Consider the following 17,692-nt stretch of genomic DNA (forward strand, 5'->3'; position numbering starts at 1 on the left):
ACTCACTGTTGGCTGCACTCATACTCCTAAGAAACAAAGCTCTGACTGCATGAGCTGTCTTTAAGTGTTCTTATTCCCTAATTTATTTATTCGTTTTAAATAAGGACCATGGGCATGCAGAAGCAAACAAACTCCCTTTTCCTTTGCTAACTACACACTGTCTCCCTTTCAAGGAGGTGTCTCTCACCTTTGTGGACGTATGCTAGCTTTCCTAATTCTAGACACTTAAAATCTAGGGCCACCATACCCTCCTAAGGGTGAGTTCCTGAGTCAATTCTTGGGTATCTAAACTGAAGGCATCATGTTTAGTGTTCCAGATATCAATGGGAAATATATGTCTCTGGCATTTTGAATATCAGATGACTGATGTGTCTAAATAGAAGTGCTAGCCCAGGTTCAAGCAGTGTACGTCAGCATAATTCTGAGGAAGCTGGTGGTTAGCATGCGGGTTTGAACAAGTTAAGGCTGTGGATCCCAAGGCCAGGAGCAGCACTCCAGACAACTCTATCTTTGTGCCCGTAAATATAAAGTTGAGTAAATAATATTATTGCAATTCAAAAGATTCTTTCATTAATAATCAGAATAAAAAAATCAAATAACTTTCCTCATTTAGCCTCGAATAAAAATCTCACAGTGAAAATGTTAATAATTTCAGTGCAAGTTTTCTCTAATTAATTCTTGAGAGGCATAAAGCCAGATTGAGCAATGTATAATCCCATTGTATAAGTCACCTGGAGTATTTTCAGAGATGAGGTATTGTCCTAGGCATGTGTGGGTTTTTTTTTTCACTGGGCATTAATCTCATACCTTGTTTGGTGTGCAGGTTGTAGAGCAGTCAGTGCTCTATGGGAAATTCAGAAAGCCAACTGTTTGTACTGAAGGGTCGTAGTGTGGATACGATTGGTTTGGTTTTGTCACACAATTCTGTGATGCCACCAAGTGAAGAATAAGCAGCAAAATCAAAAAGATGTTTGTGTGTTTCTATATTGTCATGCATGGCCTGTGTGGATCCTGTGTTGCTCTTACTAAGCTGTTGTAAGCTGGGCTGGCTTTCTTACTGCAGGTCACACACTGAATCATATCTGCCTTTCTTGTCTGTCTCTTTCAACCTTGGCTGGCTCTACAGCTGGAGACCTTTTCTTGTAGTGTCTTTTACAGGAAAAAAATGCCACTTGATGTCATGTGTTTGTTTTCTTATTTAACCTCCACAGATGTACCTATTCAGTTTTGTTTTGCTTTCATTCATTCTCAGTTGCTAAGGTTTAGTAACCTTCCAGGTTTCTTTGGTAAACCCACAAGGCAGCCTTTGCAAGACATGATGGTGTCCATGCTCAGGAAGGCATTTATGAAAGTGATTTCATCACGTAAATCAGAACTCTTAAATTGCCTGTAAATAAATTCCCAAAGTCATCTGTGGTTGGATGTGTTGAGGCAGAATCCCAAAGTCCGTCTTCTGTCTCAGTGTGGTCTTTACTCAATAACTTCCATGCTTTCAGTGGGATAAAGTTAGCTCTGTGCAAAAATCGTTGTGGCCTTGCCCTCAAATCACTGGAGAGCAACTCTATCCCTGTGGATGGCCCATGGAATGCCAACCTGTCACAGGGAGGAGAGCTATGTCACTTGCCACCACAAGCTATGCAGATACATTGCAAACCCGTGGTGGTCAGAGGATGCAAGTTTGAAATATAATCAAATAAATAACTGGTGGCATATGACCTTTAGGGAATGGATTATTAATTAATTTTAACTTTCTCTGTGTTCTGAAGTATGTTTGTGTGTGTGTTCCAAGATCTTATTTCCTGAAATATTGGGCTAAAGCTTGAATATTGATGTGTGTTTACTGTATAATTAGTGCTTGTTATATATACATTTAATAAGTTGACTGCACTCATCATAACCTTGACCAGGAGAATTGCCCTCAGAGTTATGGGAAAGCTAAGATTGAAACCTGTTTAGTGCTTGAGAAGTGGTACCAATATCGCAACCATGGAGTAATCATCAGTACTGTGAAGAAACCAGCTGTGCACCCCAACTCTACTCCATAATATACATCATACATCCAGGAGCTATCAGTGTGACCTGAATTTGAACCAGAAACCCAGAAATGAAACATTCTTGGGTTTCCCTTTGAATTCTCTCCTTTTTTTTTTTTTTTTTTTTTAATTAATCTCATTCTTTGTTAGAAAGTTGTGGCCAAATAGCTATTTAAGACCCATCTGTCAGCAGAAGCAAAATGATACGGTTTTTCTTAATACAGGATTTAATGCATCAACGTAAAACCCTTGCAATGAATGAATATCAGTATTCTTAATCTACAGTAAGATAGAAAGTTTGGAAGTTAAAAGTCAGCAAGGAATTTAATGAAAGCATTTGACCTGTCAATGATCAAAGTCCAGACCTGCAAAGAGCATTCATTAGTTGGTGACTGATCCAGTGCTACTCCTTGTTTCTTACCCTACTCTCCTTTAATGTCTTAGATTTCTTTTTCATACCTGCCTTAGCATAACGAAAGCAGCTGTTGTTCTGAATATCTGGCTATGGGAACTGATAAGTGATTTTGAAACAGCTTCTCTGAACTAGCTTCTCATTAGTAAGCTCTTACTCTAAATAATTAGTGACAGTAGAATGAGAACTTAATTTGGCTTTTGTAGTTCAAGAATAGTTTGATTTTCTTTTTTGCCTCTGCTAATTAATAGAGAATCTGATGGCTGAAATCACAGGCCCAATATTAAGAAAAAAAGAAAAGAAAATGAAAGACTTGTATATATAGCAGTGTCCCCTGTTAATAAAGAGATTTACTTTTCAAGTAATAGCGAGGTTCTCCAACAGCATTATTAGGAAGTTTTCATAGGCATATAACAGCAACAGAAGGTGTCATCTAAGGAAGAAAACTGTGTTGGAATTCACACTTCCATACAACTGCTGTCTCCTGCTTTATTTTATCTCATTCTAATTTCTGTAACATTTACACAGAAGTGATGAGGAAACACAAGCATGTGCCCAGTGCTTATGGCTAATGTAGCAAAACAAAGCTAAGGCAGATAAGTCTTGCTTTTTGTCTTGCTAATTCCATGGAACAGCCACGTTCCTCTGTGGTTCTTTAGTGAAGGCCTGTGTTCTGTTCCAGTATCTGTACCAGATGACATTTGGGAAAGTTAAACTTAGTTTGGATTAAATGTGGTAGTTTTCATTATCTTCCATGAGCTGTAAGTTAACCTTGAGGCAGTAAGCAGTGGTTTTTTAACCTATCTTTGTCAATAGAAGTTTTTCTGCCTTTTTTTGTTTTCAGAGGGAGAGGCAAGTGGGGGAGGGATGAACTAAATATGCTGCTATTCTTGTACTAGTGCCGTTTGAACAGGTTCCTTCGTACTTTAGCTTACTTCCATACAGCATTATCTCTTTTAAGGACATATTTCATTCCTGTGAGCTGCCAGATGTGCTGGTGATACATTCTTAGATCTCAGATAGGTTGACGTTGATTTTCCTAGCACATACCCATGTAGAAATCTGGTCTGTAACTCATCCAAATGATCTGTTCATAACAAAAAGTGCCTTCAGGCAGTTGCACTGCAGCTGAATACTATTAAATCGAATTCATCATTTGTTTCTGATTGCTCTATATGTTTACATATCTTACATATTAGTATGCTCTTTTATAGAGCACACACTGAGGTTAAGTCCTCCCAGACAGAACCTCTTCCTCCTTATTTGCCCTTTCAGATGTTGAACTTCTCTTTTTGTATTAAAATGAGTGGAAACCTTGCAACTTTTTAATGCTCTTCCCAACTGAAGCAAAGGACTAAGAAGTAGCAATGCACACAGTTAGTGGGCATGGTGACAATGGGTTGGCAGTTGGACTTGATCTTAATGGTGCTTTCCAACCTTTATGATCCTGTACTGGGGAGACGTGGAAAGGTGACATTTTCCTGCATGAAAGAATTCTTCTCCATCCAATGCCAGATGAACCATGAGGTGGAGTTATGGAGTATAATAATTCTGTAAGTAACACCATCATAGATGGGGAAATAGTCTGTGGGAATAGGATCAAATGCTTCACATCTCCTGTCTTCAAATGCCCGCTGCAGTGATTGTTGTGCAGAGAGCATTCCGACACCCAGCAGGGGGCAAGTAACTCGACTCTCTCTGTGTTTCAGTTTCTCTGTATGTAAAAAATAATAAACACTCACATGCCTCACAATAGGAGTGTGCTGCAGGATGGACTTAAGTTAAATAGAAGGAAGAAAACATGAAGTTTCTTTTGAACGTGTATTTTAACTTACAAAGAAGGATGTCATCTCTTATTTGCTTTAAAAATAAAAATCAATTGACCATGAATCTAAAACAGATGCTGTCTTCTACTAAAAAGATTAAGGCTTTTCTTAAGCTCATTAAAGGAATAAAATGACACCACATTGATCCATCTGTATCATCATAAGAGTGTCTGAAGGCAATAGAAAACTCTGAAAAGGTCCCTTTTCCTCCTTGATTCTGTGACATGGTCTTAGTGGCACAAAAACAACTGAGTCTGGCACACTCAGACATGCAGGACGGTATGATAAATGGTGGAGTAAGATCAGAAGAAAGATATAGGTATCTATCTTCATAATGTATTTAAACTATGTTGTCCTTTTCTATGTTTATAACTTGCCATGTATTCATAAAGCATCTTTGTGCCTCAAATATCCTTAGGACATTTGGTCTCTTCCCACTGTTCAGCAGTGTGTTTCGGGGAGGCTTCCAACAAGCAGATCCCTTCTGCCCTGAAGGTCTCTTCCCACCTGCAGTGAGATGTGCTGTGCCTATGCCTGTGTGAGGGGGTCATAGAATGGCTTGGGTTGGAAGGGACCACAAGGATCATCATGTTCCAGCCCCCTGCCACAGGGACCAGACAGGATGCTGGGGTTCTCTGCGTGCTCCCATTGCCAGTTTGGAGCAGATAGTGTTTGGCAGTTTTAATCTGTGTTCTTAGTATGGTTGGCAATGTGGAATTGGTTTAAGGATTACTTTATTTTAGGTTTCTAAGTTTTAGAAACATTTAACCAGTACTTTTTGTTGTGCTTTGTTTTGTTAGTGACATTGTAAGAGAAGGCTTGCCCCATAGAGGTGTTGAAAACCCAAGGCTGAATTAATTTGTAGTTTTAAGAGAAAACAAAACAAAACCAAATGTCTTTGCGATGTTTTTGACGTAGCTCTGTCCACTTGGAGTCATAAATGCCTTTTTAAATTCAGTGCAGCTATTCTTGCTCTTTAATGGGTTTAGTCAGCCAAAACGTTACGCAGACGCACAGACACATGTGCAGGATACCTCTAGTGAAAGTAAGTCCGTGTCCTACAGCTGATACGGGGGTTGAGCAGAACTCACTTCTTATTAGATGCGTTCCAAAGAGAAATCAGGATAGCTTGAAACTGTCATGATGTATTTGGAGCAACCAGTCTTTGTTGCTTTGTTTTTCTGCTTAACTTCATGACGAGGATCAGCTGTAATGTCAGGCGATGGCTGAAGCAGGCTGTTGTTTGCGCAGAACCCTCCCTGCTGCTGGTGTATTTACTAAACATGTGAGATACACCAATGCCAGTAAACTGCATCGTACAGCATATTCCCCATTTCCCAGCAGAAACAGCCTTTAAAGTTTGGCCTGTTTAAATATACAGAGAATGTGCATTGAGTTGAACAGAAACAGAGCTGAATTCTTGTTTACTGTTCCTTGGAGCTATTTGGATGCGAAATCCTGGTGTTATTGAAATCAACAGCAATCCACAAGCATCCTTTAATGGGTGCAGAGTTTTTCTAATAAAGAACAAGTTCTAAATACAAAAAAGCATCGTCCCATTGACTGAGAGCTGACTTGATTGTTGTCTCTGTGTTGCAAACATGCAGACTCAACATTGTTAGGGAATTCTTGTTTCCTCCTCTTGAGGCATTTCCTACCTTCTAGAGAGCAGCAGCTGCAGATTTATTCCTTTCATTAACACAGCTCAGTGAGCAGTGCATCCATGCACCGTCTGATGTCTTAGGACTGTACTGCCATCCTATTTTCCCATTGAATTTATGACTGCATGTACCTTGAACGTCTCAACCTGCTGGTTCTGGAAGAGGTGACATGAATCACTCTTCAAATGGGAGGACAGGCCATCTACCTATAGGGATGGATGAGCTGTCTTCTTCAGTCCCTGATGCAGGATTTCTCATGTTTGAACAGCACAGAATGCTCAGCTGTGACAGTTAATGCTGGTTTGTAGCACATCCTGTGTTCTGTGCCTTGCTTGCTAGGCTAGGTGTCGTACCTCTTTAGCCTTTCTTTCTGGACTCTAAAGGAAGTATAGAAAGTCTATCTAGTCTATTGATAGCTTTATTAAGAGGAAGAGAAGTGCCCTCCACCCTTATAAACTGGTAATTGGCGTCTTTTGAAGCAGAGAAAGGAAATGAAACAGTGTCTCCCACATCCTGAGTGATCTAGCCACTGAAGTGCTGTGTGGGGACAGGGCATCACTGTAGATGCAGATGTTCTATCAGTTTGTTAAAGTGAGCACAGCCTTGATGTAAGGGTTCACAGAGGGAAGGAGAGTTTTCTGTAGTGCTATGACTAAATAAGACACAGAACCTGAAGCTGACCTAGGCAGGGGTTTCCTGTTGGCTTCAGACAAGCAACTCCCTGCCATCCAGGCTGGGTTCCACACAAGGAACCACCTTACTGGGAACTGTCAGCTGGATTTCCCTTTGATTCTCAGCTATGAAAACACACAGGATGAGTGCTCTGTAAGCACTGCTCCCTGGTCAGGTTAGCTGTGTTTTCTGCTGACAGACAAGCACAGAATGTTTTATCCAAATGCTCGTTTTAACTAGGGTGTTTTAATGAAGGAGCAAAGCTCTTCTCCATGTGAAATGCAGTTCCTATGCCTGAAAGTTCATTCTTTGGTGTGGCCAGGCCCAGCTGCTGTGTAAATGGGTGTGAGTGGGAGAAATAGGAGTTGGGCAGTCAGTAGCTGCAGCTGTATCATGTCATCTGGAAATGATGCAAATGGGGAACATATTTCTTCACATTCTCCTTAGAGTAAATCTCCACCTACACATTTTTACTGATGTTGGTAACTTCAGTTGAGAAGCACGAATCGCTATTGGATTCTGATAGCTGTGAAGCACCTACTTTAACAGGTCACTGAGGCTATTTCTTACTTTTCCAGGTCAGCGAAACACCCATTTTTGTTCCTGGTGTTTGGGGGCCTTATTTCTCTGCTATGGTACCTGGACTGTGGCTGAATGAAGGAGGTCAAAGTGCTACAGGAAAACTGGTAAGTGTGTGTAAGCACAGAGCTCAAGATGGGAACTGACTGCAGTCATCTGGGAAGGCTTCACAGCCAGTTCAGCCAGAGCTGATCCTGAAGCATCCCTGTAAGATAATAGGAGAAAGCAGTAAACAATTAGCTGCTTGTTATGCCCTTACAGCCTGTTCATTGCCATTCTGATAGGAGGTTCTATGTGTGTGGGAAGCACTAAGGGCATGTAGTCCTTTTTTGATAACTGCTGTGGTTATTTTCATAATTCTACAGGCAAGTAGGCTTTCATACTTTGTGTTAGCAAGAGGATGAGGTAGGCTTTGAGATGAAGGAATGTACACATGAGGTCAAGAAGACCTCAGTGCATGCTTCCGTGTTTCTCTGCTCAATCAGCGTGACCTGCCTTTAGAGGCAAGGTGCCAAATTCCTACTGAGGAGCCGCAGGAAACAGGGCCTGCTCCTGCAAGGACAAGCTGTGAGCTCCAAACATACAGGTGTGTTTGGCCTTCCACAAATTGCAGCCATAATTGCTGTCTTACTCAGACTTAGCACCACCCATGTTTTCAAATCCTCATGATCGATGCACGTGTCCTGGAAGGAGCAGAGTTGAGCATCACCGCATTTATGAATTCCATATGAGACAGTCACTGTACAAGGAACAGAAATAATCCTGGATCAGGAAGCCCAGGTACACCCTAAATGGGGAGCTGTGACTTGATGTTCCTTCGCGTGTGCAGTCCTTGGCCACGTGAATCTTTGGTTCCTGTCTGTACAGTGTCACACCTTCAGAGGGACAGTCAGCATCGTCCCCAGCTGCACCTCTGGTTCCCATCCCATCTCCTGCCTGCACTGAGCCTCCTGCCTAAATCACTCTTGCAGCAGGTGGGATGTGTGTGTTACATTTTTCAGGTCAAGTCAAGGCTGGAACCAAAGTGTCCCATTTTACAGGTAACAGCTACAACCAGAAGTAAGATTCAATTATCACAAATTTCCCTCTTCAAAGGGAAAAAGGGTAAATCTTGTGCATACTTCATAAAAAACACTCTTGAGAGAAGTCTCTATGTGCTTAATGCAAAGTGGGTGCATTTAACCAAGCCCTGGAGAGGATGCAGCAAATCAAATGGGTTTTGTTGGCTGCCTCGTGGGGCTTCATCCGAAAGATGATTTTAACTGTCCTTTTCACATACTACTGGATTCCATTCTAGTACCAGAGAACAAGGTGTTCAATGGTCGTCTAAGAAAATGCTGCAAAACCCATGTGCTTGTTAGGGACACTTAGCAAAAGTCAACTGGAAGTAAATGAAGGTGTATTACAAAAGCTCTCTTAGTAGAACGTGCTCAAAAGATGTCGTGTGATTCTCTTGAGGTTGCATACACAGGAAGAAATGGTTTCTGTGTAAACTGGTGTGGAAGAGAGATTGCATTCATTATTATGGTTGTAAAGCTGTCGTCATGGTATTGAGGCATTTAAATGTCTAACTTCATTCTAACAGTAACACTTCTTTTTTAAGCATTTTCATAGCACGTATGTATATATGATATTTATCTATAGATGTATTTCTGGATTTATGAGTTGTTCCTGTGTTCTACAGCAATTATTTAATACCACAATTAGGCCAGAGCTTTGTTCTAATGCATGTTTGAGTTTTGTCTTTGATGTCAATCTCAGAAAGAACAGGCACGTGGTATTTTTCTTCCCGTGCTCTGATGTATATGCTTCATTATAAAAGTTTCTCTACACTGATGACGGTCGAGACTCAGACTGTAAAAAATACAATACAGAATGTGTTTTGCTGCCAATACATACAGCCAAATACAGTCTGCTCCTGCATAGCTCTAGTTTTGCCACCTCACTTTTTACTCTCACTTCAAAAGGCCACAAAACACTGATACTACCTGATACTTCACTCTGTGAGTCATGGTAGTCACTGTGATGTGAAGGGGCTGGATGATTTATAAATACAGCACAAACAGAACCTGTATTGAGCTTTTTTGTTTTTGTTTAAGCAATAATTGCTTGTCAGAGGAAACATTTTGTTTCCTGCAATGAACATACGGAGCACTTATCCAGATGACAGCACACCTTGTGTTTTATTGTAATGCTATGATATAGAAAGACGTAGGGATTTGGGCCAATAAGATGCTTCTGGTGTAGTTCCAATGTAAGCATGCGTCCAATTGAGTGAGAGAGATTAGAGGACACAACTCTCAAGTACTGCTGGGCAGGAAAACCTTCCCTCCTTTCAGTGTTACTCTTCTGATGGAGGCACCGCATGCTTACCATATTGCCTTGCTTGGTGTGTTGCTTTTTGTTACGGTTTGAAAGCAAAATATGGAATGTTGGTGGGAGTTTTGCCATTGGCTTCACTTGGACTGAGACTTTACACCTCATGAGTAGTTTAGAAGCTTTCTTGTCTTTTTAAAGTTATGAAACTGCGTTGCCTCTTTCCAGGACTGAATTTTAAAGATATTATCATTGAAAACATGTTGCTTTCCTCTTTTTCAGATAGAGCACCTGGTCCGAGGCCATGTTGCCTTCCCGGAATTACAATCCAAAGCTGCAGGCAGGTCTCTGTTCTTATTTCTTTATCACATGTCTGCCTTATCAACTGACATATTGTATCCCCAGCACTGAGATATTGCTCTGCTGTGTATGTATTCTGGAACATGGGAATCAACAGAACAACAGTGGCTTGAAAGTATTTACAAAGGCTTTTCAGGGGATTGTTCAGAGAGGAAAGCTTTAATCTCCTCTCAGACATCTTGAGGGTACCTAGATGGTGGTACCAGCTTGTCAACCTTGGCTGTACCCAACCCAGTGTATTTCTTTATACCATACTATCAGCCCTGTTCAGCTAAGCTGTGTGCCTTAAGCTAATCATGTCTTAATTTGTAGATGACCTATTGAGCTCCAGGGGTGAAATAGAGCTTAGTTAGGAATACATTATTCCTGTGCCCTCATGTGAAGCATAAGAGAAAGAATTAGTTACTTCTCTGATGACTTTTTTTGTGTGTTCTTGGAGTGAGTATGTAGCAGCTTTGCTTGTCTATCCTAGGTGTGATAATGTGCTGACCAGAACTAACTTCACAGAGCTAAAGGTTTGGGTTATGATCTGGATAGGACACTAGACACAGAATATTGGGATCAGAACTGCACATATACAGTGGATACGAATTCATGAAAATAATGGTGTCAAAAGTCTGTGCCTCTTACTTGCTGCCTACCTCTGCCTTCCCAAGCCTGCCTTTATTTCCTCTTCATATAGCAACACAGCTCATAAGTAGGTTCAGCAGTGTCAACAGCCTGCTGAGCAGCTGCTCTCAGAAGCTTCACTGCTCAGATTCTTGCTCCTTTGCACCCACAAGGAGTGAGGCACTGCATGCTGCACTTACCACTGCTCCAGCTGATTTGTGGTAACTTGTTAGGGCCTGTGTGGCTTAAATGGGCTTGCCAGAAACCAGCTCCTGCTGACCACTTGTGCAGCCTTCCCAGCCTTACTCCCATGTTCTCTTTTCCCTCCTCTTACTGGAAGTGAGGAGGGTTGAGTTGCATGAGGGCTGTCTGAACAGCTGCAAGTATAGCATTTGGTTTAACCAATGGACACGCTGTGTGAACAACGAGCTCCTTTCTTCATACAGTTCAGTGAGTTGCAGAAATTGCTGCAGAGAAATCACATTTGTTGTTCAGTCTCTTTATTGTGTGGGTCTGACCTGTAGCCATCATGGTATGGTAAAATCCACTGTGTAGACTAGAGTGGGAGATCAAAGATGTAACACTGTTTATGCTTTTAAGTCTAAATACTCCTAGTATCACAGCTCCAAATCTCCTGGTGGAAGAAGCATGTTTGCCATCAAGGATCATGTGCTCATTGGCGCTTTGCGAAGAGGTGAGCTGCTTTTCCTTCACTTCTCAATGCCGTTCCCCCATCTGAAGACATGGCTCCTGGAAAATCAAAAAGCAACGAAGTGACACACACGTCATCTGTCAGCTCTTCTGGGACCATTCAAGCAGGACATAATCATAGTATTTGACAGTTTGCTATACCTGTATATTTTTATAGCCTCATTTCAGGTTTAGAAATGGAAATTTTTTACATTTTTCCCCCCAAAGATTCAGACTGGCACCCTCTGGATTCCTAAACAGATTAAGTACCAAACTCTTGTTGCTTTTTGAAATTCTGTCCTTAATAAGAGCATAATCTGGAGCAAACTTGTGTTCAATTCTTATTCCCCTCTTTCAGCATTGTTCGTTTTTATTAGCTTGTGCTTAGCTCTGCAAACCAAATCCAGCTGCTACTGATAACTTCGTGTGGAATTGGGGAGAAAAAGCTCCAGAGATCTCATGCCGTAACACTGCGTCCAGCACAGGCTTTGGTACAAACTGGAACTGGCAGAAATTCGAAGGACTTTGCCAATCACTCACATCTTGTACAGACAAAAAGAGGAAAAGCCATGAAGAAAGGAAAATGCCAAGGTGGTCTGGGTGGAAACGTATCCGGCTGAGCTCCAGATTCCTTTGTGTAGTCTTATGTCAGGGTGGTACAGGCAGCTGATCCCTGCAAGTGTGGTGAAGCAGCACAGAGAACAGATGGGAGCTGTGATGTCTGGTACATTTCTGGAGGAGTGAAGCTTTCTTTTCTTTTTCTTCCCAATGGTCAAACCGTGATTTAGCCTGGAAATACAATGACTTTGTCTTTAACGTGCTCTGCTTACCTATAAGTAAGTTGTAGTGATGTAGAATACAGGGCCACCTCTGCAAGGGGGGGAAAAACGGTGACCTCAAAATTGTCATAATTCAGGTCCAGGAAGACACATAAAGCACATTTAAAAGTATGTGAATAATGATGTGAATTAGTTATTTTAATGTCTTCCAAGTGCACTTCATTTTGAATGATATCCTCGGATAGCATACACATGGTAAGGTATAATTGAAAAAACATGCAGCTGAATGGTTGAATGCAAAGTATAAATATACAGCTGCTAGCAGGTCAGAAGTCAAACTAGTAAAGCATATGCCAAATTCCCTCAGGGATCTCATTAGTGTGTGATTGAATATACATGTAGAGGCTAAGTGAATATCTCTGTTTGGGTCTGTAGTAGATGAGACAATGACTAATCAATTGTAATTAGGGTTACATGCTATTATTGACCCACATGTCTAGAATTAAATGCCCCACTTGGAGATTTCCAAGGGGTTGAAAAATGTATATGAATCTGTTTATGATATTATGAGTGTTTGAAAAAGTATTCTGAGCATAATTGCCACATTTTTTAGATGGAATGTCACTGGAGCTATTGGAAGCCAGAGCACTGAAGAATTCACTGTTAGACCAAAGATCGCTGTTGGTCCAAGAAAGTGTCTGTTGGATATTGTGGAGCTGGGTGTATCTGAACTTAGATGCAAGCGTGTTTAGGCCCATGTTTGGCTCCTCCCTGAAATAGCAGCCACTTGCTTTCTCTCCTCCACCCTTAGTGCTGCGTTTTAATCGTAACGCATACTGAAATAATTATGGTTTAAAAAAGGAAAGCTGAAAGTGCTATTGGTTAATCAGAGAAATTGCTTAACTGTTGTAAAGGAATTTTCATTTCTCTCTGGAATCCTCCTTGTTCTTCCCTCTCGGCTTTCTGTTCTCCAGCTCTCCCTTTCACATTGTCAGCACCTTGCTGTTAGAGACAAGCATCATCAAACCCCAAAGTACCCATCAGCTCTGGCTCAGTTAGGGCCCATAGGAAGCAGTGTGCAGACTTGGGATCACAAACTTCCATTCCACCTCCATCCCGCAGAACTGAGGCATGCAGATGGGCTCCCCACCGCCTGCACGCTGCACTGTTTCTCCCCCCTTAGTTTTACTTCTGGGATTTGGGATTCTTTGTTGGGTTTTCTGCTTTTGATAGTAGTGCAAATGTTTTATGTTTGATGAATAACCTCCCCCACTCTTTTTCCAACTTGTTTTTCTTCTAGTGCTCAAAGTATATATACATACTTGAACAGTCACCTGGATCTGATTAAGAAATCCTTGCCTGTGGGTTTCCTCACTGTTGATTTACATGTTTGGCCAGATTTCCATGGAAACAGATCTCCCTTAACAGATCTGACACTGAAGGGCATGGTAAGAAACAGCCTGTCTTTGCAAAAAGGTCAATACGGGGTAAAAAAAAATCTTGGAAGGAGCTTTAATTTTGAACATACTCCTCCTCAGCTATTTAAACTGTCCCATAGGATTTGGGTTTCTTGCTGCATTTTGAAGTGTGCTAAAGTTTCAGTAGAAAACCAGAGATCATTAGAGTTCAGAGACCGGTACAGCCACATCTATTTCCTAAATATAAGGAGAGCGTGCATGTCCCACTGACCTTCCAAGGACTCTGTTATCAGAGCCCACAGTTGTCATTAACTCACCTGACTGCCTAATTTTGCATCTCGGCACAAATTAGAGCATCTTTACCTGGGAAAGGAATGAAACAAAAGATCATTTCATTTCAGCAGTGAATGAACTATGTTAGAATTGTTGTGTGTTAAATCTCAACAGAGGTGAAAGGCTCCTCTGCTCATTGTTAAACATTGCCATAGATGCTCTCATGCATGGAAACATGCAGTCATGGTGCTTCGTAGGTCTTTGTTCAAAGTCTGATGCTGGCTTCAGGTTTTTAAAATGCTGCTTTTGGAACTGGCAGGGCTTGAAGTGCTGTGTTTTGCACAAGGAAATGTGCAGAGCATTGCAGTGTGCAACCAGGAAGCAGCTTTTGGAAGCTCACCAGAGATGCTCTGCTGGGGACCTTTTTCAGCCCATCTTTAAAGATATGGATTATTTTTGTTGAACTTTCTGCTTGTCAACTGGATATCTTAACAGGCCAGGTGTAGTTGTGTGGGGCTGGAGAGCTCTCAGAAAGGAATCATTTGATGATATCAAAATACCTGACGAGTAAGATGAAAATGCACTTCAGAGTGGCATCGTGTTCGTGTAATGAATATCTCAAGCTTCTCACCAGCACCAAAACCTGCTGTGTGCAAGGCTGAAGTAGGAAAGGGAGCTGTAATAAGCACCACCACACGTTTCAAACCACAAACAGAAGAAGCATCAAAAAATAGGTGACATATTTGTGGAGTTTCACTGACACCGATGTGATTTTATGAAAGAATCATACACTGCAGCAGGATCAGAATTTCCCTTGGGATGAGAGCTGTGTGCAAACAGTGCTAATAGCAAAGCGTTTCCTCTGCTGGTGCTCACATCTGGCCCATGTTGATATTAACCCAGAGTAACTACAGCACAATATTTATTTATTTCAGAGTAAAGAAGATGAAGGCATGGGCTTTAATAATTAATTGTCTTTCAGTGTTACGGTGCTTGGAAGTGAGAAGTGCTTTTTAAGACTTGCTTTTATGTAATAGCATTTTCATATTATTGCATTAAATACATTCACAAGCGACGTCTGAGTCACAACATAAAACTGTCAGAGTTAATCTGTCTCTAATCCTACACTAGATGCTGTTTGTTCTTTATTTCTTCATGAGGACAACAACAATTTATGTGGTTCTTCCCTAGATCAAGGATAACATGTTTGACATAACGCTATGTGTATAGCTCACAACAGTAAGGCTCAGAATTATCACTTAAGCTTGTTACAACAAGAAACCACGGAGTTTTACCTTGGCTGGATATGTACATTTTCTCTTTGATCTTTGTGCAGGTTGTCGGACTGACACTGTCTCGGGGTCTGGATGAACTTGCCCTTATCTACTTGGCCACGATTCAAGCAATTGCTGTAAGCCATTTTAAATGCATAAAAGAACAAACGAATTGTCCTGTGTCCTGTGGCAGATGGATCATTCTCCTCTGCTAAACAGATTGCTAGTAGTAGATGAATTCACTTACTGGACTTCTTGCAGGAGCAAGATATTGTTTACCCACATTGCTGACTACTCCCAGATGTAGGAGATGGTGTGAAGAATATGTTCCCAAGAAAGTTTTCCCCTTATAACCATTCAGAGCCTTTGCCTCTGGTACGTATGTTGAGAAAGAGGCTGATGCTACGAGGGGCAGTGTTGGCATCATGGCTGAGAGAGTGGAGGGAAAAAAAGCACGGAATTCCTTTTAGGAAGGAACTTGCTGTCCCCAAATTTGGCTCAGCCTCAGACCGTTCCTAAATGAGGTTTCCTCTCATTGCCTGTTGGGAAAGTCAGAACCGCAGTGCTGACGTCTGAGTGGGTCTGAAACTCTGCACAATGAATGAACCAGAGCTCATTCCCCCATTGCAAGGCAACCAATTGTCTTCTAAACATCAATTCCAACCTGAGGCTGTGTTTCTGTAAAAGAGGAGAGATCACCTTGATGACAGTGTCATGGTAGTTTGCAGACGTGCATGGATGGGATGTTTCATAGGAACACTTCTGTTTCTGCCCTCATTTTCTCAGATGAGAGACTTTCCAGAACCCGGGATCTCCAGTTCACCAGGGGTTCTGTAGTTCTATTTTGACACAAGAACCTGGGCCAAAGGAGTTGTTTTGAAACACTGGCGCAGGGTCCCTGCAGAGGGGCGTGCGATCCCCAGGCATTCGGTGACTGCAGCTGACATTCCTTTGACATCCTCTTTGTAATTAAAAAAAACAACACAACAAAACTTGTTGAACTTGCAAAACATGAACAGTTTGATGGATTGGGGAGTTTTCCTGACAAACCTCTATTTGGCTGGAAAACTTCCAAACTTCTCTACTGGTTAAACAGCAGCTTTGCTAGGCTGGGTCAGCCATCTGGGATGGAGGGTGGGCGGCTGCTGTAAATTCGCTGTGAGCTGTACATCTCATGTGTTAACCCTCCATCTTCAGGGAGTAGCTGGGGCCTGGAATGGATGGTTGTCGGTTTTGATCTTTTTTAAGATGAATATAGCTGATGTCTACCTGATGCTTCAGTCTAATCCCACAGTTTAAATAAGAATGTGTAGGAGAGTTTAATCAATGCCAGCTACTGATACTACCCTGAAAGAGACTGAAAACTTCCCAGTATCGAACAGGTGCTCAGATATTGTGCAGTGCTAATGAGGTGGAAACCTTCTCAGCTGGAAATCCTGGGAAAGTCACCTATTATCTCACAGTACAATGCAACTCACGTTTTATTGTAACACACGCATACTGCGTTCAGCTCTAAGTTCAGCATTTGTGGATCATCGTGGCAGTTAATTGCCCCAATCATGAGATTTAATATTAAAAGGTCATACCATACTTTTCATTGTAAGTTAACAGAAATTAATCTGGTAAGCAGCGTTCGAATAGTAGTTAGAAAGCAGACAGAGGCAGCCCCGGGTTTGGTGTGATGCATTTACCAACTGCTGATGCTGTACCCGGACATTTTAGTTTTCCTCCCATGTTCTGCCACTCCCAGCCCAGCTCTGCTTTGCAGAAGCACAGTCCCAGTCCCATACCATTAACCACCGAGGCAAGGCAGCTTTAAAGCTAAGTAAAAGTCCTGTACAAAGTGTAGGCCTGCCCTCAGAATGTTAATCTCTGGTTTTCTTTTCAGCTGGAGACGCTTTTTTTCTTTTCATATAAAATTTGCATTTCAAGCCCCTCCATTTGCATTTTCTCCAATCCAGGATTAAATTAGTTCCCCCCCCCCACCCACAGTGAAATAAGTCTGGCTGTAATTTCAATTGCTCCGTGAATACAATTTTCCAGGCAGGTAAACACAAACTGATTTTCACAGCGTGTCCTTTCTGAGGCTCGTTGGGATGTGTTCGCTGTGAGAGAAGTCGTTCGTAGGTTTGAATTCCGTAAGTAGTGAAAGAGAACATCCTCCTCCCCATTCATCGCCAAACGCAGCGCACCAATTGGCTCTCGGTGAGAACAGAGGCCCCGTCATGGCCGTCAAACCCCCTTCAGAGGAGACAGACTTTCTCGAGTAGTTTTTTTTTCCACGATTAAAATGGTGGCTGTGCGATTTGGAAGTGAGCTCTGTGTGTCAATGGGGAAGCGATGGATTTAGTCAGCTGTGTTGTGGCTGCTGAAGTTCCTCGTAACCACTTGCCTTAATACTCAGAAATACATTTGAAGACCTGTCCGGGGTTGTGCCAGTCACAGCACGTGGCTCAGTCTGCAGAAACTCCACTAGTTTTAGTGGAGTTTATTTGTGGAGTGTTTTACTGCAGGCAGCAAACCTCATCATGAACCCACAGCACAGCGTAAGGAAAACATAAATAATGGTTGTCAGAACCATTTGGTCAGAGGGACTGGGAGTGCTCTGGTAAGAGAGAACAGAGAGAGCTGGCTTCAATGGCAAGCAAGGGTAGCACAAAGAGGGAAGATTTCTTTAATTGGCAGACTCTTTGCATTCATCATTTACAGCACTGACCTGTTCTAAGGCTACTGAGAATGAAGACTTGGAAGTGAGAAGTTTAAAAATATACCTACATTTTAGATGTGGTT

General features: G+C 41.8%; 1 protein-coding gene across 17 annotated transcripts in view; it reads left to right on the plus strand.

Annotated features, from left to right (window-relative positions):
• Positions 1–17,692, plus strand: part of FGGY (FGGY carbohydrate kinase domain containing) — a 264,828-nt gene that overhangs the window by 219,228 nt on the left and 27,908 nt on the right. For 16 of the 17 annotated variants that reach the window (XR_001556977.2, XR_001556979.2, XR_001556981.2 and 13 more), the window contains 4 exons: positions 7,183–7,290; positions 9,782–9,843; positions 13,238–13,385; positions 14,965–15,039. Coding sequence is in view for 3 of the 17 variants with exons in the window: in XM_015870644.2 (XP_015726130.1) it covers positions 7,183–7,290; positions 9,782–9,843; positions 13,238–13,385; positions 14,965–15,039 (393 nt within the window). In the remaining 14 variants the exon portion in view is untranslated. Of the gene's footprint in view, positions 1–7,182; positions 7,291–9,781; positions 9,844–13,237; positions 13,386–14,964; positions 15,040–15,163; positions 15,278–17,692 lie in introns of all 17 variants that reach the window. The other variant, XR_001556990.2, reaches the window with a different exon arrangement.

Source organism: Coturnix japonica, chromosome 8, assembly GCF_001577835.2.
Source record: "Coturnix japonica isolate 7356 chromosome 8, Coturnix japonica 2.1, whole genome shotgun sequence".
In the NCBI taxonomy this organism is placed as follows: domain Eukaryota; kingdom Metazoa; phylum Chordata; class Aves; order Galliformes; family Phasianidae; genus Coturnix; species Coturnix japonica.